The following is a 20,476-nucleotide window of genomic DNA, read 5'->3' on the forward strand; positions in this document are numbered from 1 at the left end:
AACCCCAAATTTGGGCCACACAACAGATGGAGTTGACATTATCGATGTGGGGACAACCTGGTTTAGCAAAACTGGAGGCAGAATCAAGAGCTCAGCTTCAGATGCCTATTAAAGCATCTGAACGGAGAGATTGAATAGGCAGTTGAATATATGAGTCTAGAGGGCAGAGGACTGTCCTGGCTGGTGACATAAATCCAGGGCCTGTCAGTGTCCAGATGATACTTAAAACCATTCATTTAGATGAGATCACTAGTGGATACCAAATGTGAATAAAATACAAAGATCTGAGGACTGAGCCCTGAATGACAATAACACTTAAATGTAGAGAAGGTCAAAAGTCACTGCAAAGGAGAAAGGAAAGTAACAGCAGCAGCCATAGCGGTAATAGACAACCAAAAGGAAAAGAAAATGTCCCAGAAGAAAAGTCAGGCCAGATTCCTAACCAGGCTTTCTACAGTTGCCTCCTTGTATCCAGGCTTGCCCTATATCAATTTTTTCTGAGCCTCTCAAAACATTAATTCTCATCACCTTCCTGTTTAAAACCCTTCAGTAGCTCACCTTTGTTCTTATGATGAAGTCCAAAGAAATTATGCACCATCTGTGCCCAGCTTCCTTCTCCTAATCCTTTCAGCTTCTCTTTTTTTATTTTTTAAATTTATTTCTTACATACATGACAATAGCGGAATGCATTACATTCATAATTATCCATTCACAGCACAATTTTTTGTAACTCTCTCTTTTAAGTATGTTCACGCCAAATTATGCCATTATACATGAGCTTTCTTTTTTTTTGCATTACAATTCTTAATGCACCTTTATACCACAATTTATCATATTTCTGTTTGTATATATGGTATACTGACACCCAATTCACATCTTCATACATGTATTTTGTATAATGATGAGGGTCTCCTTCCACCATCCTTGCTATTCTCCTTCTCCCTCCCTTTCTCATTGGCTAGATTTCTTCTTTGCTCTCTCAATTACTATACTCTTGAGGCAAACAGTGTTTCTCAGTTCTCTGAAATACTCCTTGTGCATTTTGGCATCTCAGCATCATATATGTTCTACTTAAAATTTCTGCCTAAAAACTCTTTCCCTAAAGCTAACCCTTAATCTGCTTAATTTATTCTTCCTTCAGTTTTCTGAAAGGCCTTCAATCCCCTGCCACTCAAGTCTGGTTTAGCTGCCCCTTTAACTTACCCAAGTTAAAACTATTTCCATCTTTCTATACTCTTATTTTATTGCCCTTATACTGGTCTAGGATCCCCATTAACAGATGGTCGTCTCATATTCACTATAGTCTTATTTACCATCTGACTGCTGCAGCTACCACAGATCTACATCATAGTAGATGTTCAATAAATATTTGCTGAGTTATTGACCTAAGTCTTCCTACTAAGTACTAACTGGACTTTGTCTTGTTAAGGTGAACAATCAATAATTCTTCCTCCATATTATCAATTTTATTGTACAAATAGTCCTGTACAAATAGCTGTGACTCAGTGAAATGCAAAAAGAGAAATAAATGTATAAAATAAGTGTGTCCTCCCCTTCAAAAGCAATACAATGTAGAGTATTGGGGATTTGAGAAAAGAGGTGAGGGAACAATCTTGAACAGTCCTTTACTCCATACTAGGCACTAATATGCATCTAGAAATCATTTTCATCAAATAGCCTGAAAGCACACCTAGAGTCTGAAGACCAGATATGTATGTTCTTCTCTTCACTGAAAAAAAAAAAAAAAATCCATCCTGCATCTTTTCCCAAAGGACACGGGCTTCACCTATAGTAGAATAATGTTGACCCCTGTGTTTTATGATCTCCACCAGCTGGGGAACTGCTCTGCAGATGTGGGTTCACACTTGCAAAGTGCACATTCTCTTTCAGGTTGTGTAAACCTGTGTGACAGGGACCTTCAACCCACAGAACTGTCTTTGGCCCATTCCCGCAAATTCTCAGCACACTTCTAGGTGCTTCTAAGCTCACTGGCATTGATGGCGATCTTCTAACCACACTCTAAAATACTTTTCCCCTTATTTTGTCCATCATTTTTCTTCATCTCCTGCTGATTATTTTCAATTACATAAGTATAGCACTTTCCACAAATCGCATGATTTGCCTTGTCCTTCAGAATCATTTCTCCCGTGAATCAATTCAGCCCACATGTACAGGCCACATTTGTGATTTTCTTACCATTTTCAATTTTTTATTATCGAATTTTTAGCCCATCATAAGTGTGTGCCTTCCCTTACTACCATTTTCAGTGATTTAACTGACTCTACCGTTGATGGACATAATGGGGTTTTGTCCATTAAATACCCCAAAACTAAGTATCCAAATAACCCAGGGTACTTATTTTGCATATGAACTCACAAGCTCCTCTCTCAAATGCATAGTAATTCAGAATTTATACACAGAACTTACAGCTTCCATTTTCAGAATAGGAAATTAAGGAAAGTGAAGTAATTTTCTCAAAGGCCAGAGTTCAAAACCTGTTCTTTTTGACTCTATTTCTATTTTAACTTTTCTCCCTATCTGATGGGCAAAAAAAAAAAAAAATATTCTGTTGCAATTTAAAGATAGAATTGCCAGATAAAATGTAAGACCCTTAATTAAGTTTGAATTTCAGGAAAAACACTGAATAAATAAATTTTAGTTAAAATGTTCCAAATATTGCATGGGAAATACTTATGCTAAAATTATTCACTTTTTTGATCTGAACATTTGCATTAAACTGCATGTCTTATGTTTTGATTTGCTAAATTTGTCAGCCCTATAAGATTAAGACTAAAATGTGTCTGAATGTACCATTATCAGGAAATATTTTATAAAACAGACAACCTTTTACTGCCAGCCTTGGAAGGTGATTAGAATTGAAGCAGGTGTTGAAAGAGAGAGCCTTTCTGTAAAAGTCAGAGCAAATGTAAGTAGATAAAAGTCTATAGATTTGACCAGAGAGTAGATAAGAAATGGAAAAAGGACATGAAATCCCAGAGTAGGGAAAACATAAAGTGTCTTGAGAGGTAAGATAAAACACCCACCTGGGAATGGACTCAAGTCATTGGGAGGTATCTGGGTGGCAGTACCACAATAGTGTTTTAAATTTACATGGGAAATGGTTCAGAATTCTCAACAACTGGGAGTGTGTGTGCTAGGCAGAGGAGACTGTGTGATGTGGAATTGGTGAGTTTGTCTTATTGAAATCGAGATGTGGGGAGCACTGGACATACAATCAGTGAGGCATGTCAGTGATTTCAGGAGCAAGTCAACTGCAACAAACAAAGATGAGTCTTTGATCTCCAGCCTGGTCATTGGTGGCATCAATATCAGAAGAAAGATAATTCAGCAGGAGAAAATATTTAAGGAGGTAAAATTGGCCAATCTGCAAATCAGATAACCAATTTGAGAGATTAGCCCATGATGGAGGTGGTTTTATCTAGCCAATAGGAAGGAAATATGGCACCAGATCTTCAGAGAAGATGAGAAGAGATGTTACTTTGAGACTGGGCCAGATCCAGGGAGTAGTTGGCATCCAATTAGATGAGACCAGAGAGAACGGAAAGGGCCAAGAACTGAACTTTAAAGCCTGCATTCGAATTAGGAGAATGAAGGGTAGTTACCGAACAATAAGTAACCAGCAGATCAGAGAACCAGGAGAATCAAATTGAAGGAACTTTTTTTTTTTTTCTAAAAGGAAGATTGGCTATTCTAGCAGTGCTAAAGAATAAGACAAAGAACATTACTGTTGATGCAGTTGCAAATGACCTTCAAGAGGGAATAGGATTTGAGCAGAGAGACTTTAAAGGGTAAAAGGAATCACATGGTAAGGGAAAGGGGACTAGTTAAATAAATTATCATACAGCTTAGCTCTGCACTAGGCAAATATAATATAGAATGAAGTAGGCATGGGTGGAATGATCATACATATATATACACATATATACACACATATACGTATATATTTTTAAAAAGGAAATTACAATAAAGAAAGTATAATATGGAGCTCTTAGGGTAAAAAAAAAAAAAAAGGAAGGTTAATGGAGGATATTGGCATGTTTTTCCTAAAAGGAGTCACAGGATGATAATCAAGTGATTATTCCTGGAGAAGTGGTAACTGGAGGAAAAAGTTTTTCTTTGCATAGACTCACTTTTTTATACTTCCTAAAACATTTTTCTAATCTTGTACAAGTGTTATTTTTATTTATTTATTTATTTTTATTTTAACACTGGCCATAGTTAAATTGTTGGAGAGATCATGGAGCATGAACTGAGATATTTAATGTTTAAAAATGCTTACAAATCTTTTAAACAGAGCTAAAAACTCAGTGAATGTAATGAAAGAAGGCTGCATCTTGGAGAAGTGCATCAGAGAGTAGGTTGAGGGAAGGATCTCGGGGAGAGGTAATTAGAGAAACTCGACTACCTCTGCAGGCGGAGGGCAAGGCTCCGGTGTGGAGGAAAATCTTGAAGATGCAAGACCAAAAGAATAATAAATGAAGCCATGTCCCTGTGGAGGTAGGGAAGGGATGGATCAGAGCAGGCCTGACACAGAGCGGGGCAAGTCTTCAGGGAATAGAGGAGAGGAAAAGAAAGATATGCAATGGAACAGAGGAATTTTGAGTTGTAAGGAGTGAGCTCACAGAGGATGGCTCCATCTTTCCAACAAGAAAGAGGGCAGGAGAGAAGTAGAGGTCTTAAAGAAGGGGGAAAGAACAGTGGGGGTGAGTCCAGGGTAACCATTGTGGTGAAAAATGTCATTTGGCCAGAGAATGGGAATTAAATAATGATCGAGCCACAGGGCAGGCTCACGTGAGATTGTGTGGTGCCTGGTTTTTAAATGACACCAACCAGTGTCGTTGGTGACTTCCTCCAGCAAGACAGGTTAACCCAGGTGCAGGTGTGGAAAGAGCAAAGAGGAGATGCTGGGAAGGAACACAGCAGGTTAAGCAGTTTGGGACTAAAGGTGGATATGAGTTCAGACTCTGACTTTGCCATTTTCTAATTATCATCATCTATAAAATGGGAAAAGCAATGCCTGCCTCATAGATCGCCATGAGCGCGAGTCTGAGATCACATCTGCAGTTCTCAGGGAACCCAGCATCAGGGTAATCATGTGACCGGGTTGCTCTAGTTGGGAGGTCCTCAGGCAGTGTGATCCGTGAGACAGAAGTCACAGCTGGGTAGGGGGTGGTCTAGAGTATCTGTTCTGGAGACAGACTGCTTGGGACTGATTCCCAGCACTGGCGCTTAACAGCCACTGGGCTTTGGGCAAGGCAAGTTATTCTGTTGCCTCAGTTTACACACCCAAATGAGGGCATTCTTACAAGATTGTTGGATGGAGTAAATGAAATTAGTATCTAAATGAAATTAGTATCGATAAAATCAAACAATGCCCGGCAGATAGTAAGTGCTATTTAAGGCACGGCTGCTGTCACCATTCATTAAAATAAAACAACTACAATAACAATAGCGACTTTTCCAGAGATGGGAAACTGGGAAGGCAGAAATGTTGATTGGTGAAGGGGGTGGTAAGATTCCAAAGATTGCAAATATAAATGAAAATTGCTTACCAAGGCTGACTATTTAAAAGCTTTTTTTTTTCCTCTGATGAGTTAAATAAAAAATTATTCCTTCTTGACAAGAGCTTCAAATATACCTTCTATTATACGTCAGCATACAATTAAATATTCTGGTAGGTCTCTTTGTATCAACATCCCTGTCTGGGTGGACTGTGTTTCCGGGGATGGCCCTTACCTGGCCTTCCATGGGATTCCACCTCAACAGCTCAGCTATTCTGTTTTTGCATTTGTTTTGCCTCTCACAGGCCTGTCCTTATGAATATTTATCATGTGGATTTCTTAGCAATTCCCAGCCTTATATACACCAACTCAAGTATGTTTGCCTTTTTTTTTTCCTAAAAAGGGGACAATAGTCGTCCTGTACTCTAATAGAGATAAAGCAGAGTATCATGTTGTGAAAGGTACCCAGTGTGCTCCTGTGCTGATTCTCTGTGGCTTATTGAGTCCCACAAAATAGATTCCAATCTGATATATGCTAAGTTCATATCACAGGAATTGAGTGAAAGTTCCATTAGTAAGAGGCACTAGGATGTCTTTCACCTGGGAGTTGTACAAAACCAAGAAAGCAGATCAAGTCAACAGCCCTTCTCTTGAGTCCTTTAGGGACATTCGTTGCCATAAATGACTGGAGAAGATTATATAATTCATAAAGCCATCAAACTTGTTAATACCCATTCCTAGAACTATGAAATTCAAAGGGACTTTGAAAGGTCACTTCGTCCTTCTTACCAGCTCTGACCAAAAAAACTAAAATAAAATAATTGCCGGCTCCTATAAAGTCCTGCTGGTTTTTAGAGACTTTCCGAAAGGAGGTTTCACAATCTCCCTCAGAAATACAGTTGGATTTTTTAACAACCCTCATTGTAGAAAAGGTCATTTTAATATCTAGCCAGAGTTCCAATTGCTGTAATAAAAGGCCATGTCCTCCTTTTCAGTCATTGCTAGAGAAGGGGAAGGGTTGGTTACCAGCTCCTTCGTAAATTAATGGTCACTGAGCACCTACTGCGGACCTGTTCTCTTCTTATAGCAACACATTTATGCTTTAGGATCACGAAGAAGCACTTTGCAGCAACCCTTTTCCAGGCCCAGTGAACACATAAACATGTCCTATCCAGGGTCCTAGTTTCCTACTCTCTATTAATCTCTGAAACCTTTCTCTGCAGATCATCTGTACTCCCCCCAGCAGTGAGCACATTCCTCAGTAGTTTCTGACAAATTCAGAGTCCAAGAGACTTCTCATTCACTTCTTTGGGTGGTTTTGTTTTGTTTTGTATAGCAGTAGATTCTACGCAGCAAAACTTTTTTTTTCTACTATGCATTGAATCCTTCTAGGATTTGCCTGAAGCTTTTGTGACTCTATCATAGAGGAAAATAGGGATGAAGAAAATAGGGAAGACATCTCGTATATTAACATGGAAAGCCTTGTTTATGAAATAGAAAGAGAAAAGTATCCCATAGCCATGAAAAGAAACAGAATAGCCTGATCTGTGGATATATTTGTTCAAAATCACCTGGAGCAAACAAATCAGTAGTGGTGTGTATTCCTGAGAGAACTGATGGTTACAACATACAGGTATGCAAATGTAAATGAAGGAGAACCCTTATAGCAGGAGTTCTAAAACTATCCTGAGACCACAGTTTCTATATTATTTCTGTCCTTACAGTCTGAGGCCAGGCAAGCAGCCGATGCATTCCTGTGCACAATGATTTGCAAGATTTTGTGGAAAATTATAGAGCTGGTACTTCTTTTAAAGAGCTTCAAGTAGTTAAGGAGAACCAACTCACTGTAAGTCAGATAATTAATAATAAAGCCTACAATCCGAAGTGAGTTATAGGAACCCCAGATGAACAAGAGTTCTGAAGACCATGAGTAGATAGTATTTGCTGGACTGGCCAGAACAGAGCCACCCTGGGGGAGAGGGACCATGGGCTCACACTTGACAGATAGATGCCTGGTGGGGTGGAGGGTGGTGCATTGAACCAACCTCCACCTAGGGCCTTTATCTTGCATGCATCTATCTGGCAGTCTTATTAATTACAATTGAATTTGGGATGGATGACACTGTAGCAAAGAGTTAAAAGCATGAACACAAAGACATAGAGAAAGCTGTCAAGCCCTGGGAAGGGACCACGGGGTCCAGTCTAGTTGGTGGAGCAATTCTTCTAGGTATGAATGACAGTGGTTCTCTCCAGCCAGTCTGACGTTCTTCTAACATGAGTCCAGTGTGTGTTTACATGTGTGTATGCATGCACATGATAACTCCACACAAGCACCATCCGTGTGCCCCTCACACACTCACATACCTTGTTCTCCCTTCTTTCCTGAACCTGGCAAAGAAAATATGGAACAAAACCTCAAGCCCATCTTGGGACCAGTTCTGAGCACACACAGAAAAGAACTGTTCCAGTTTTTATGCATGTGCAGAGATCTTTAAAGGGAAAGCCACACTACACTTTAAAAAAGACAGCAAAGTAGGGCCAAGGCAGGAAAGGAGCAGAAAAGAATGAGTTGAAGTGCAAGAAGGTAGCTAGAAATGAGAAGATAAGAAGATAGAGAAGAAGACAAGAGAAAGAAGAAGAAAGCACAGTGATTCAACTTGAGAAGAACTTGAGCTGTGGGTAAGGATGTGGAATTTCATCTCTTGAGATGTGAAATATGGCTTTGGGTACTTGTACCCATCTCCACAGCTATACCTGGAACCCCATGGTCTCATCACCATCTGACTTTTAGACAAGAAATGACTGAGAGACTACAGACCATGTGTGAATTCATCCATGCATCCTTATTTCTGTTACGTGGTTGGGCCTCAACAAATGTTTGTTCAATGAATGAAATTATTATGCCCTGAACTTTGTAATTCCCACAACAGAATATTCTTGTAAAATCAATCAATACTTTGTGTACATTTCTGCAGAAATCCCTCTCCACGGGCTCCTGGCTTTTCCCAGGGTCAGAGGAGCCTCATGGGGAGCCAGCACACACCATGCAGGTCTCTCTCCCTTTTTCCCTACCCTACCCCCAAAGTCTCTCCACTCATTTTTTAAATTTTATCATTTAGCATCTCATTCTCTTGGACTTAAGTCAAATAGATTCTGCAACTTTTCCTGGGAGAGGAAGCACAGTGAGTCTTATCAAACATTTGTAGTTCAGTGCCAAGGCACAGGTAGGGACTTTTCCTAAAAATAGGGCTTATATCTGGAGAGAGAATGAGAATTCTGGTTACCTGAGTAGCAAGAGAATGGCTATGTAAGGACAAAATGGAAATCCAGGGGAACTGTGACAACATACTCCTGCTCCTGCATTCTGTCTCATTATGTCCCTGCCCAGTGATATCCATTTGCAGCTTGGGCATTTTGCCCAGGTCACCCTCCTGGCTTCTGGTCCTTTGTGTTTTAGTACCTGGGAAGCTAAGGGTGTCTTTGTCTCTGCTTTGCCTGCTCAGCAGTGAAGCAGCTGCATTCCGTGCACTGCCAGGCGGCTTCTCTGCACGTGCACATTTGCTGAGCAGGTGTGTTCTCCCTAGAGACACCTTTTAAGGTGGTAGTGTCATCAGTCAGCAGTGCCCAAGGAACCGGAGGGAAGGGAAGAAAAGGGCTAATTGGTTTGAATCCACAGTTCCCTCCCTGGCCTGGTATTCTGGCCTGATGCTTTTATTGTGTCCTGTGTCCTCATGCTCTGGGTCTATTTATTCTCTCTGTGGAATTTCCTCGAGTAGTAGGTTGGTGGGGACTCCAGCAGACTGATGGGTACCTTCCGTCTCCCTCCAAATGACAGAGGCAGACCTACCTAGGAATTCCAGGGTGGACATTACTCAACAGGCCTGTGTTTCTGGGTGATCAGAGAAGTAGGTCTCCATGCCCACCCCTCCCATTTGGGCCATCATGAAATTGGAACCAAGGTCCAAGTACCCACCATGGCTATTCTAGTTATTAGCTGGGTCTGACAAACCTCTGACCTTTTAGATACTATTATTTTTAACAGTTGTGCTTTCCCCTGCAAGTTATTTTTATGTGTTTACTGCCCTATTACTGAACTGGTTCTGCTCAATTTCCTTATTCACTCTTTAATTTGGGAGCACCTTATTTTACAGTCCACTAACTTTGTTGAAAATAAATTCACTTTACTTGTGTGGTTAGTATTACTCATTTGATAACATAAGTGCCACATTAGGGTGCGGCGAATGCATAGTAAGTGCCATGCAACTACAAGGTAAATATATGATGGGTTTATTTCATCTTCATCCTCTGGGCCCAACACAGGGCGACATAGTAATTACTTTGGTACCCATTAAGTGTACTTACCGCATAATCGGTGGGAAGATTAATTATGTAGGTAGCCCTTGCCACCTTCCATTTCCACACAATTTCTGAGGTTCCACCTCTTTTAGGATTATGTTGTTGGAAATAAATCTATGCTGAATCCACCGCTATGAATCCATTCCACGGATGAACCATACCCAGGGCACATCTGGAAAAGGTTGAAAAGCATTGGCAGCACATTCTGGGGGTGGTGGGGAGACACCCACATTCTAAATCCAAACTAACGCTTTTATTTTTGCTTTGCCCATGCATTCAATAGGATGGAGTAGGAGAGGTATGGGAGAAACAGCATGTGCCTTCTTAGAGACCAGTCTGCTTCCACCATGAAGTGTTAGCAGCTAGCATTTAATTGGTGTCAGAGATTATTTACATGGACATAGAACCCCTGGAACCAAGACCTTCATCTCTCATAATGATTGTGTATGCCTAAACTGAGGTCATCAGTGTTCTCTGAATCTGAATGATTTGTAACAAAGCTAAAATTAATATTTGTGAACTCTGGTCCTCTGTTTCTTGACTCACAGATCATATGTTAGCTTCTTACCTTAGACCCTTCTCCATAAATGCATGTGCCCCAAGTCATGTATAAGCAGAATAGTCACCCATTTATTTCTGTCATTTGTATGAGTCTGTCCTCCCTCAAATAAAAATAAGATATAAAAAGTATTTTGCAGGTAAATATGACTTCCTAAAATAAGTTAAGGAGTTGTCTGCGTTCACTATAAAAATATTATGTTCTTTGCAAAATTGATTCTCTGCAAGAGTCTATTACATGGTAAGCTACCTTAATGCAGTTAAGATATTTGACTAGCATCACTTTGATTTATACAAGGCATTTCAGAAACATGATTACTGTGTGAATGAAAGTACGACTTGTGTGGCTAGCTACATATGTCATTTTCTCTGAGCAGTGGCTCCAAAAATTCAATAGCATTTCATTTTGCATCCCCGTGTGGCTCATTGGCTCTGCGCCTACATTGGCCACTTAAGGTCTCTCTTGTGTCTTTCAGGCATCGAGAATGCCAGCGACATTGCCCTGTACTCAGGCCTGGGTGCTGCAGTTGTGGCCGTGGCAGTCCTGGTCATTGGTGTCACCCTTTATAGACGGAGCCAGAGTGACTACGGCGTGGACGTCATCGACTCTTCTGCATTGACAGGTGGCTTCCAGACCTTCAACTTCAAAACAGTCCGTCAAGGTCAGCGGCGCAGGTCCCCTCATACCTCGCCCTCAGGACCATGGACTACACTCCCACAGGGCCCCAGTGTTCTCCTTGGCCCTGTGGGAAGGTAGCTGTTGGCACTGGGAGCCGCTACCAGGCTTGACAGGACACCAGGCTCCACAGGGTGGTCTGCTTAGGTCCTCAGCTGCAGGGAGGACAAATGGATCTCAGTTCACCACGAGCAACATTTATAAATGAAGCAATTCCATTTTTGAAATATAGTGAGTTTAATGAGTTAGTTTACCTCAAATTACCTAACTTTCTCCACTAAGAAGCCTGATTGGAGGATATCATTTAATTGAGTTAACTAAAATACTGTTGCTCCAGGCTGAGCACCAAGCCCAGACCACAACCTCCCTGGCATATGTATTATATTATACATTTTTTTCTTCTGTTTTAAATAAGTAAGAATATCTCAGAAGATATAGGACGGGTGGGTCAGTTAGCAAGGGACACAAACTAAATACCAGCCAAAATGACTCTCGGCTCTTGCCTAGTCCAACAACTCTTTTGTTGTGGGGGAAGGGACATCTAGCATGCCAAACATACCAATACTACCTTTCAAAAGAGAGTCAGTTAGTTCTCTTTTATGAACCAAATATTTTACTTACTGTGAGGTGGGATGAGACCTATGTGGCTTTTGTCTCAGAGAAAATGGAACTGTCACCCTTCAGAAGATGACGTTTTCAATCTTGACCCTCTTCGTCCATATTGTTTCCTTTATTCATATTTACTGTGTTATCAGTACCACCCGTGACCCAGGTTGCAAAGTCTCAGTGATTATCATTGATTGAGGAGACAGCTACTCAAAGGGAAACCCAAACCTGATAGGAAAAAAAAAAAAAAAAAAACAATTGAAAAATGGCCAGAAGAGTCGAGTTACTCGTCTTGTCGTTTATATTTGAGCACCTCAGTGTTAGGCCTCTGATAAGAATGCATCCTCTAGATTTGGATATATTGTTTACTATATATATATGATTTAATTAAAAATGCAGGTAGTGAAGAATTAATTTTTATACTACATCAGATACTAGAAATATATTTCCATCAAATAATAAATGTCAGTATCTTAGACCATAACACTTAATGAATTTAGAGGAAATACATATATGTGAGAGTTTTATGTATAAATCCTCAGTCTTTAAAATCAGATTTGAGCTGGGCATGGAAGCATATGTCTGTAATCCCAGAGGCTTGGGAGGCTGAGGCAGGAAGATCACAAATTAAAAGCCAGTCTCAGCAATTTAGAGAGACCCTAAATAACTCAGAGAGATCCTGTCTCAAAATAAATAATAAAAAGGGCTGGAGATGTGGCTCAGTGCCTCTGGGTTCAGTCCCTGTTGTAGACAGATAAATAAATAAATAAATTGAAATACGGATAGTAACATCCAACTCATAGTGTTCTTGTAAGGATAAAATTGTTTAGAATAACCCATATAATCCCTTGGTGCATGGATGGCAAGTGCTCATAAATGGAGTGAACATGGTTCTGGAAGATGATACTTTCAGTACAGGCTGCCATCCTGCTTCATGAGCACCGAGTAGCAGGTGAGAAGTGCCATTGCCTGGCTTGTGCACATTTGGGGAGGAAAGGGAATTTTGTATTGTCACTCTCTAAATGAATACATTACCTTGCCAAATTGTCTGACCACCTTGTTTACTTTTGATCAAGGATCTCACGAAACTAATGATATAGGAAAGAATCCTTGGTAGCTGCTACTATCCCTATATTCCTTGTGATGATACACCTCGTATGCATAGTATGTGGCTTTCACCTGCAGTGTCTTAGGTGTATCTGTTCTTGAACAATAGATCTGGTGCTGCAGAAAGGGAAACAATGAGACTGTTAATGCCCTGGGGTGCAGCTCAGTGGTAGAGCACCTGCCTGCCTTGCACAAGGCCCAGGTTTCAGTTCCCAGCCCTATTAAATAGAATGTTATGCTTATAGTAGACTAAGAACTTGAAAATAGATTTTCAAAGAGTAGATTGAAGTCTGATCAGGGCCACTCACCCCTGCCCACCCCAACTTCATTCTTCAACTGTGGACTCTGTCATATGTATATGTTTGTTTTTTTGTTTTTTGTTTTTTTTTCAGGGCTGGGGATGGAACCCAAGACCTCGTGCATGCTAGGCAAGCACTCTGTCACTGAGCTACATCCCCTGCCCTGTACGTACTTTTATTATCAAGCATTCTCCACGTCTGTGCTACCTAATTTTAGGAAATATTTTTCATTTCTTTGCTTCACATGAGCTGGGAGAGTCTTTCAAGAATAATCAAAAATTAAGTTTCAGTAGGTGAGGGCTTGCTAGACTTGGACATATAATTCTTGAAGTCTCCATGGAAACGTCAGTTCCCAACTCTTTGCAGACATGGGATCATTCTGCAGTCCCACTTCTTGCCTGGAGACCATAAACAAGAACATGGTTCCTAAGCTATAGAACTCAATGTGGTTCTGTTACAAAACTCAGAGGCTTGATTGGCCTTTGTCTTGGCACAGTAGCTCTAAGCTTGGAAAAAATACACCATCAAGGAGACATTAGATCTTGCAGCATTATTTCATCTTATTTTTACATTTTCTCTGTGATTTTGCAATCTTAGAGCATCTGAATAAGAGGTGGTAAAAGTCAGGGTTATAGATTTCCTGCTGGCATTGTTACAAATTATGAAAATGGGAAAACAATAGAGGATCATACAATATGGCCTAGAATTGCAACATTTTCAAAAATACCATACTTTAAACATTTCTGTCAGGCCCCAAAGGAAAATTGTTTAATATGGTTTGGGTTTCAATTTGAGATGTCACATTGACGGACTGATATGGGTGGGAGGTTTGGGACTGAGGGTTATTTTGTTATTTACTAATAAACGAGATTACTTCATCACAAAAATATATCACAGCATTTCTTTTTAATATTTGGCTTAGAAAAAATTGGTGCTCCCCAACAGATGACAAAGTCCAATTTCTCATGCTTTTGTAAAGATTGGTTTTTTTTTTCATTTGTTTTCAGACAGAAAGGAGACTGTTCTGAGCTGCTCCCCACATAGAATCTGAGTTGCTTTCTGTCCCCATATGGAGTATTGTTTTCCTCTCGGTGACATATGCAATGTTCAAGTGAATTGGCTACTGAGACATGAAGCGATTCATGAGGTCCCCTGAACCATTTGCTCTGAGGACACATCATGTCCTCCTGCAGCTCCAGAAAGTGCCCAGAATTCCACGAAAAATGTGCTGAAACCAGGCAGCTTCATTATAAACAGCACTACCTAGTCACCAAGCTGTGTCATCTCTTGCCATTTAAAATGAACAGATGTTATTTTTGCTCCGAACTGGATTGCAAAACATCTTTTTTTTTTTTTTAGCTCTTCTTTGCCAGTTAAAATCACATGAACAACAATACCTGAGCTGCTTGCCAGAGTGCCAGAAATATTTGTTTTCCAAATCAAGCATGTAAGGATCTCAGAAGGTGAAGGATTTAGTCTGGAAGCATTGAAAGAAGGGACTGGAAGGAGGGCCAGAGTTTCAAGGTGTTGGTCACTAAAGACCAACCTGTTGTGACCAACCTGTTGTGTCTGCTTTCTCAGGGTGGGCCTGCAGTTAGAGAAGGCAGCTGTGAAAGGGTAATGGAGGTGTCGTAGTTTCTGAGTGACAGATCAGTATATATATATATTTTTTACCCAGGTAACTCCCTGCTCCTGAATTCTGCCATGCAACCAGACCTGACAGTGAGCCGAACATACAGCGGTCCCATCTGTCTACAGGACCCACTGGACAAGGAACTCATGACAGAGTCCTCCCTCTTCAACCCTTTGTCGGACATCAAAGTCAAAGTGCAGAGCTCATTCATGGTTTCTCTGGGAGTGTCTGAGAGAGCCGAGTACCACGGCAAGAATCACTCTGGGACATTTCCCCATGGAAACAACCGCAGCTTTAGTACAATGCATCCCCGAAATAAAACGCCATACATCCAAAATCTGTCATCACTCCCCACAAGGACAGAACTGAGGACAACTGGTGTCTTTGGCCATTTAGGAGGGCGCCTAGTAATGCCAAATACAGGTGGGTGGTAAGTGTGTGCCTGTGTACTTTCCAGAGTTTGTTTAAATACTTCATATAATTATATCCTGTCAAAGTCATTTTATGATGTTTATCATCCTTTTGTCAGAACAGAAATGCCACCACTCTACCGGTCTATTGGATTTACACAGCACACCAGGACCAAGGCAAAGATTAGGCTTTGTGGTTGTTATCTCAGAAAGTTTTAAATGCCCATTAGAGTTGGTAGGCATATTAGCTGGAAGTGTCTAGGTAGTCCCCTGGGTTTTAACCCCTTTGAAATATGTTACCTGGGGCATGATCTAGTAGCCCCAAAATCATTCTTTGGCAAGATCACAACAAGTACCATGTTTATAGCTTTGCATGGCTTATATGCTAGTAGATAAATTAATGCAATGACAGTCTCATTTCATCAGTAAATGACCTAATAAACACACTCAGTGTTCATAGACCTTGCTAAGCGACTTCCTTCATGATGAGCGATGATGAATAGTCATTGCAAAGCTGCTCCTTTGAATTGCCACTTCAGTTCCTGGGCTATGTTGTAAGCACAATTAATTTCCAAGTATTTTCTTTCTTTCTTTGGGTTGGAAGAGAGGAGATTTTCTTGATGTTTTGCAGGACACATAGGGTGCCCAGCTCTGCTCACTTTTAAAATGGCATCCTAAATGTGGATTAGTTTTTGGAGTTGCAGCCTGGGACTTAAGTGGGTGGCAGAATTTCACTTTGTCCCCTGAGTCCTAAGCAATGAGAATTGGGTAGTGTGCTGAGTCACAGGGTGTCTGGCTGAGAGGGATGGGGCCATTGGATCTGCAAGCATCGTTAGAGTAGCACAGATTCAAGGCTGTGGCAGGTTTCTCTCTAAAGTAAAGCTAACTAAAATTTTATCTGATAAAATGAAATCTGTAATAGGACTAGTCCAATATTATTGTTCTAACTAACTGACCTCTCTAACAGTTTACTAACTTGAAACTCAACTTTTCCTTAAGTTGATGAATGTTGACATGTTCATTCTCTCCCAAATTAATTACTTTCTTTAAATGTCATTTCAAAATCTGTTTTACTTCTTTTAAATAACCCTCTAATGCCATTATGTTTGGATAAAATTCCAATCCTCCATAGCTTTCTTGGTTAGGGTTTTTGGACATGAAAGGATCTTGGTTGAAATATGTGTAAGCATCAGTGTATAAATGTTTGTGTATTATGTCACTCTTCTTTTGATGACTCAATGTAGAGTGAATCAGTCAACCATATTTACCAAGTACTCTCCCTGTAAGGTTTCATAAGTTACAAGGGTGTGTTCTGGATGAAGAAATGTAAGTCACATCCCTTACCCTCTCAAAGAACAAGATACACACATCATAACTCATACAAAGTCATGCATTGAATCATTGTGCTTTCACCTTATGTCCTCTTCCTAGCTCATGATTGGCATTGTCTCAGTAGTTATGAATTAAATAGGTTGGCAAGTACTCCTCCCTTCTCTTCCCTTTGTCATTTTATATTGTGTGTGTGTGTGTGTGTGTGTGTGTGTGTGTATGTACACATGTATCTTCTACACATATCGAAGGAATGCCCAGACCAACCCACTCATCGCTATGTTTATTTTATGTTCATTAAAGAAAGTGAGGAGATTAAATCATGATGAACCAAAGAGCTTTCTTTTCCTCCCCCTCTGACTTAACAAAGACCCAAGTTGAAAACTAAGAACTCTGATAGCTCTGACAATGATTCCCACACACCTATTCTGTGAAAGGGGAATTTTCAAAGTTCTTGACAAGGAGCACTGAACAAGAGTCTATGAATGTGTTTGGAAAAAAATAAATGTGGGGAGTTGAAACATATCTCCTGTTATTTGCAGGATATAAATGCAAAATATGCCCTGGGGATAAAGAAAGCAACACATAGAAATCAGATTGCTCTAATGCCATCCATCCCAAATTGTCATATGGCACATGCTAGAAATGATTTATTATGCAAAATATGAAACAGGAAACTCAGACAGGTGGTTCTGTTGTCATATCAAATAAAAGGCTGTCAGAATAGCAGGTGGAATTGGGGGGGAATGTATTTTTCTTTGATCAGAGTTAACTAGTGAATGACATACTGAAAATGAATACTTCTTTAAGAAACCATAGGCATAAAACTTTCCCACAGTGCCTCTCATTCTTCATAATATATATAACTTGCCAACAATACTCCCTCCCTCTACAACCCTTGCCTTGATTGACTGTCTTCAGACTCTGCATACAATTTGCATGTTTGGGTAGGAGTAGGGAAGTATGTTTGACAGATAATAATAATAATATAATTTCTGATTGAAGAAGAGAAAAAATAGTTTAAAGCTCCAATTATCCTGTAGATTCTGGTTGAATTTAGGAGTATCATGAATAATGTTTCAATCTAAACCCAGGGAATTAAGCTGACTTGAAAGAACAAAGACATGATGTGCTGCCTAATAGCCCCTTTTCAGATAGCTTCATTCATATTCCTTCTCTTTGGATCTGGAAGTAGATCATTAAGCCATGATGATCTACATCAGACAACAAGACTTACAGCCTGGTGTTTTTACCAGGAATTTTGAATCGTCTTCATTTATTCATGTGTGTATGATCTGTTTAGTGTGTTGCTGCTCTGTGCAAGGCATTCTGCTAAGTGTTGTTGATGTGATGTGGCATTATGAAGAGTAGGGGTTGCCTGTGTCTTTGTCTTCGTGGGTTAGAGAGCCTGAAGGGAAGGCAGCAGCAGAGAGTGATACGTCAAACTAAGACAAGGCACAGTAACTAGGACATGTTCAGGTTGACAGCCAAATACACCGAATATCCTCTACATTGCAACTTGTGTTCAACAGCAGGAAAGGATATCATGGAGGCCCCTTCTTTTGGCAACTCTGTTTAAGGAAAACTAGAAAATGCAAGGAGGCACATTCCTGACTGGAGGTCCCTAAGTGTGTCGGTAGAGTTCTCCTATGACTGAAATTAAGGTCCAGAATATAAATGGGTCTCCTTGCTGTAAGGCTGTGAGCAAGATTTAAATGTGCCTCATTCTTAGTGCTATTGAAAGATACTAATGATAACTAGCATGTTACCAAATATTGCTCATACATAGGAATCACAAATAACTTGTTTTGCAATGAGTCTTGCATTCCTCAACTGTATAGCTGCTAATATAAGCACGTAGAAGGCTAAGGAAAAAAAAAAGTTGCCATTTCTAGATTTAAATTAGCAGCAGCAGCCTGAAAGCTTTTTGTGTGATTAACTCTAATGAAAGAGAGAAAAAAAGATGAGGAGATGCATTATTCAAAAAATAGGATGCCCTGAGATTTTATTTTGTAAAGATTATACTATTACTCTATTTCATTTCTTTTTATAAACAAGAAACTACATTAAAAAGAATCTCAGCTCTCCCTAGACATCTCTCTTGGCCAAAGTGAAATATTTTCCTCACTGCATTCAAGAGAAGAGAGGGGACATTTAAAATGCAGTGTGATGTGACTTCCTATGCCTTTCCTCCTTGCATTATGTGATTTTGCTCATAACACTGCTGGGTTTTTTGCAATTTCACATTAATATGAATGTGGTTAAGTCACTTTTAGCTTAACTCTTTTAGCTTCTGTTTGCAAATTTAGGACAATATTGGTTACACAATAACCTAAAAGGTTCCTCAGCTTTTATCAGATGCTTTTATTTTTCCTAGTTTTCTTGGAAAAAAAAACTGACTACCACCTCATCTTGCTTCCTTATGTACAATTCATAACAGGTTTACGCAAATCTTAGCTCACCCATTATCCCAGGTACATTTCTAGAAGTGAGTGGATACAAATAAGATAAAGACATTTTAAAATTTGGGAGCAGATCAACTGATGTATCAATATTCTCAGATATTTTATATATATATATATATATATAACTATACATATTTTATATATATGTATTATAGCAATATAAGTGTGTGTGTGTGTGTGTGTGTGTGTATATATATATATATATAAAACATTCCCAGATATGTTTGATGGTGCCTGGTTTTAGGACACCCCAGTCTTTTGATAGATAAACAATGTTGGAAAGATTTAAAATTTAGAAAAGAAACTGATTTGAATACTCAATGGAATAATATTCCCTTCTCTATGTCACAATTATAAAACAATGAATAAACCTTCTAAGGATTAGAATTTCACAAATTGCCTTGAGAAGGCTCTTTGTTGTGGGTAGCTATAAGGTACTTCAGTGCTGTACTTTAAAACAATTGGAATACCTATGAATAACCTCTTGCATTTTTTTGTCTTAGGGGTGAGTTTACTCATACCACATGGTGCCATTCCAGAGGAGAACTCTTGGGAGATTTATATGTCCATCAACCAAGGTGAACCCAGGTGAGAGACAGAGATAGATGTTATATTCTTTTACTGTATGCATCTAGGAATATGGAACCACAAACTCCACTATTATGTATAATTATAGTGCATTAATTTTAAAAATAGGGAAAAGAAAACAATTAAGGAAACATTTTAACAAAGTTGATAATGTAGATAGCAAATAAAAACATGAAAGATGTTTGGCATCATTTATTGGGGAAATGAAAAGAAAACTACAAGAAGATACCGCTGAACTCCCACTTACATGGTCAAAATTAAAATGTCAGACCATACCAAATGATCTCAAGGTTGTGAAGGAAATACAACTCTCTTACACTGCTGGTTGGAATGCAAAATGGTGTAACCACTTTGAAAAACAGTTTGATAGTGTCTCTAACAAGTTAAATATACACCTATCATATGATTCAACTATTCCACTCTTAGGTAGTTTCTCAAGAGAAATAACAGAACATGTCCATTCAAGACTAAAGTACACGTGTTTATAGCAGCTTTATTTGTAACATAAAATTGGAAACAAGAAAATTTCTCTATGTAGGTGAATTGATTATATTTATACAAGAGTATATTTATACAATGAGATACTAAGAATATTAAGAAACAAATTATGGATACAAACTAACCTCTAGTGACACAGACCAGATTGTGGTTACCTGGGGACCAAGGAGGCCAGGTGGAGAGAGGGATTATAAAGAGATAGGAAAGCTTTTGATGTTGGATATGTTCACAAGCTTGATTCTGATGATGATTTCACAGATGTGTGGATGTGTGTGCATGTGAGTGTAAGAAACTTCTTCAGTTGCATATGTAATTATGTATGGTTTATTTTATATCCATTTTACCTCAGAAAGAAATAAGAACAGTGTTCTAAAAGTAAATTTCTGGAAGGTGGTCACACAAGTCGAAAAATCACTGAAATAGACACTT

The 20,476-nt window shown here is 39.4% G+C and overlaps 1 protein-coding gene across 12 annotated transcripts in view; it reads left to right on the forward strand.

The window, feature by feature from the left end:
* Unc5d (unc-5 netrin receptor D) overlaps nucleotides 1–20,476 on the forward strand; it is a 505,989-nt gene that overhangs the window by 420,484 nt on the left and 65,029 nt on the right. For 4 of the 12 annotated variants that reach the window (XM_078031186.1, XM_078031193.1, XM_078031187.1 and 1 more), the window contains 4 exons: nucleotides 10,913–11,098; nucleotides 13,218–13,289; nucleotides 14,803–15,180; nucleotides 19,465–19,549. In XM_078031186.1, coding sequence (XP_077887312.1) covers nucleotides 10,913–11,098; nucleotides 13,218–13,289; nucleotides 14,803–15,180; nucleotides 19,465–19,549 — 721 coding nt within the window. The remainder of the gene's footprint in view (nucleotides 1–10,912; nucleotides 11,099–13,217; nucleotides 13,290–14,802; nucleotides 15,181–19,464; nucleotides 19,550–20,476) is intronic. The other 8 variants (XM_078031190.1, XM_078031191.1, XM_078031196.1 and 5 more) reach the window with 2 other exon arrangements.

Source organism: Ictidomys tridecemlineatus, chromosome 14 (genome assembly GCF_052094955.1).
Source record: "Ictidomys tridecemlineatus isolate mIctTri1 chromosome 14, mIctTri1.hap1, whole genome shotgun sequence".
Lineage (NCBI taxonomy): Eukaryota > Metazoa > Chordata > Mammalia > Rodentia > Sciuridae > Ictidomys > Ictidomys tridecemlineatus.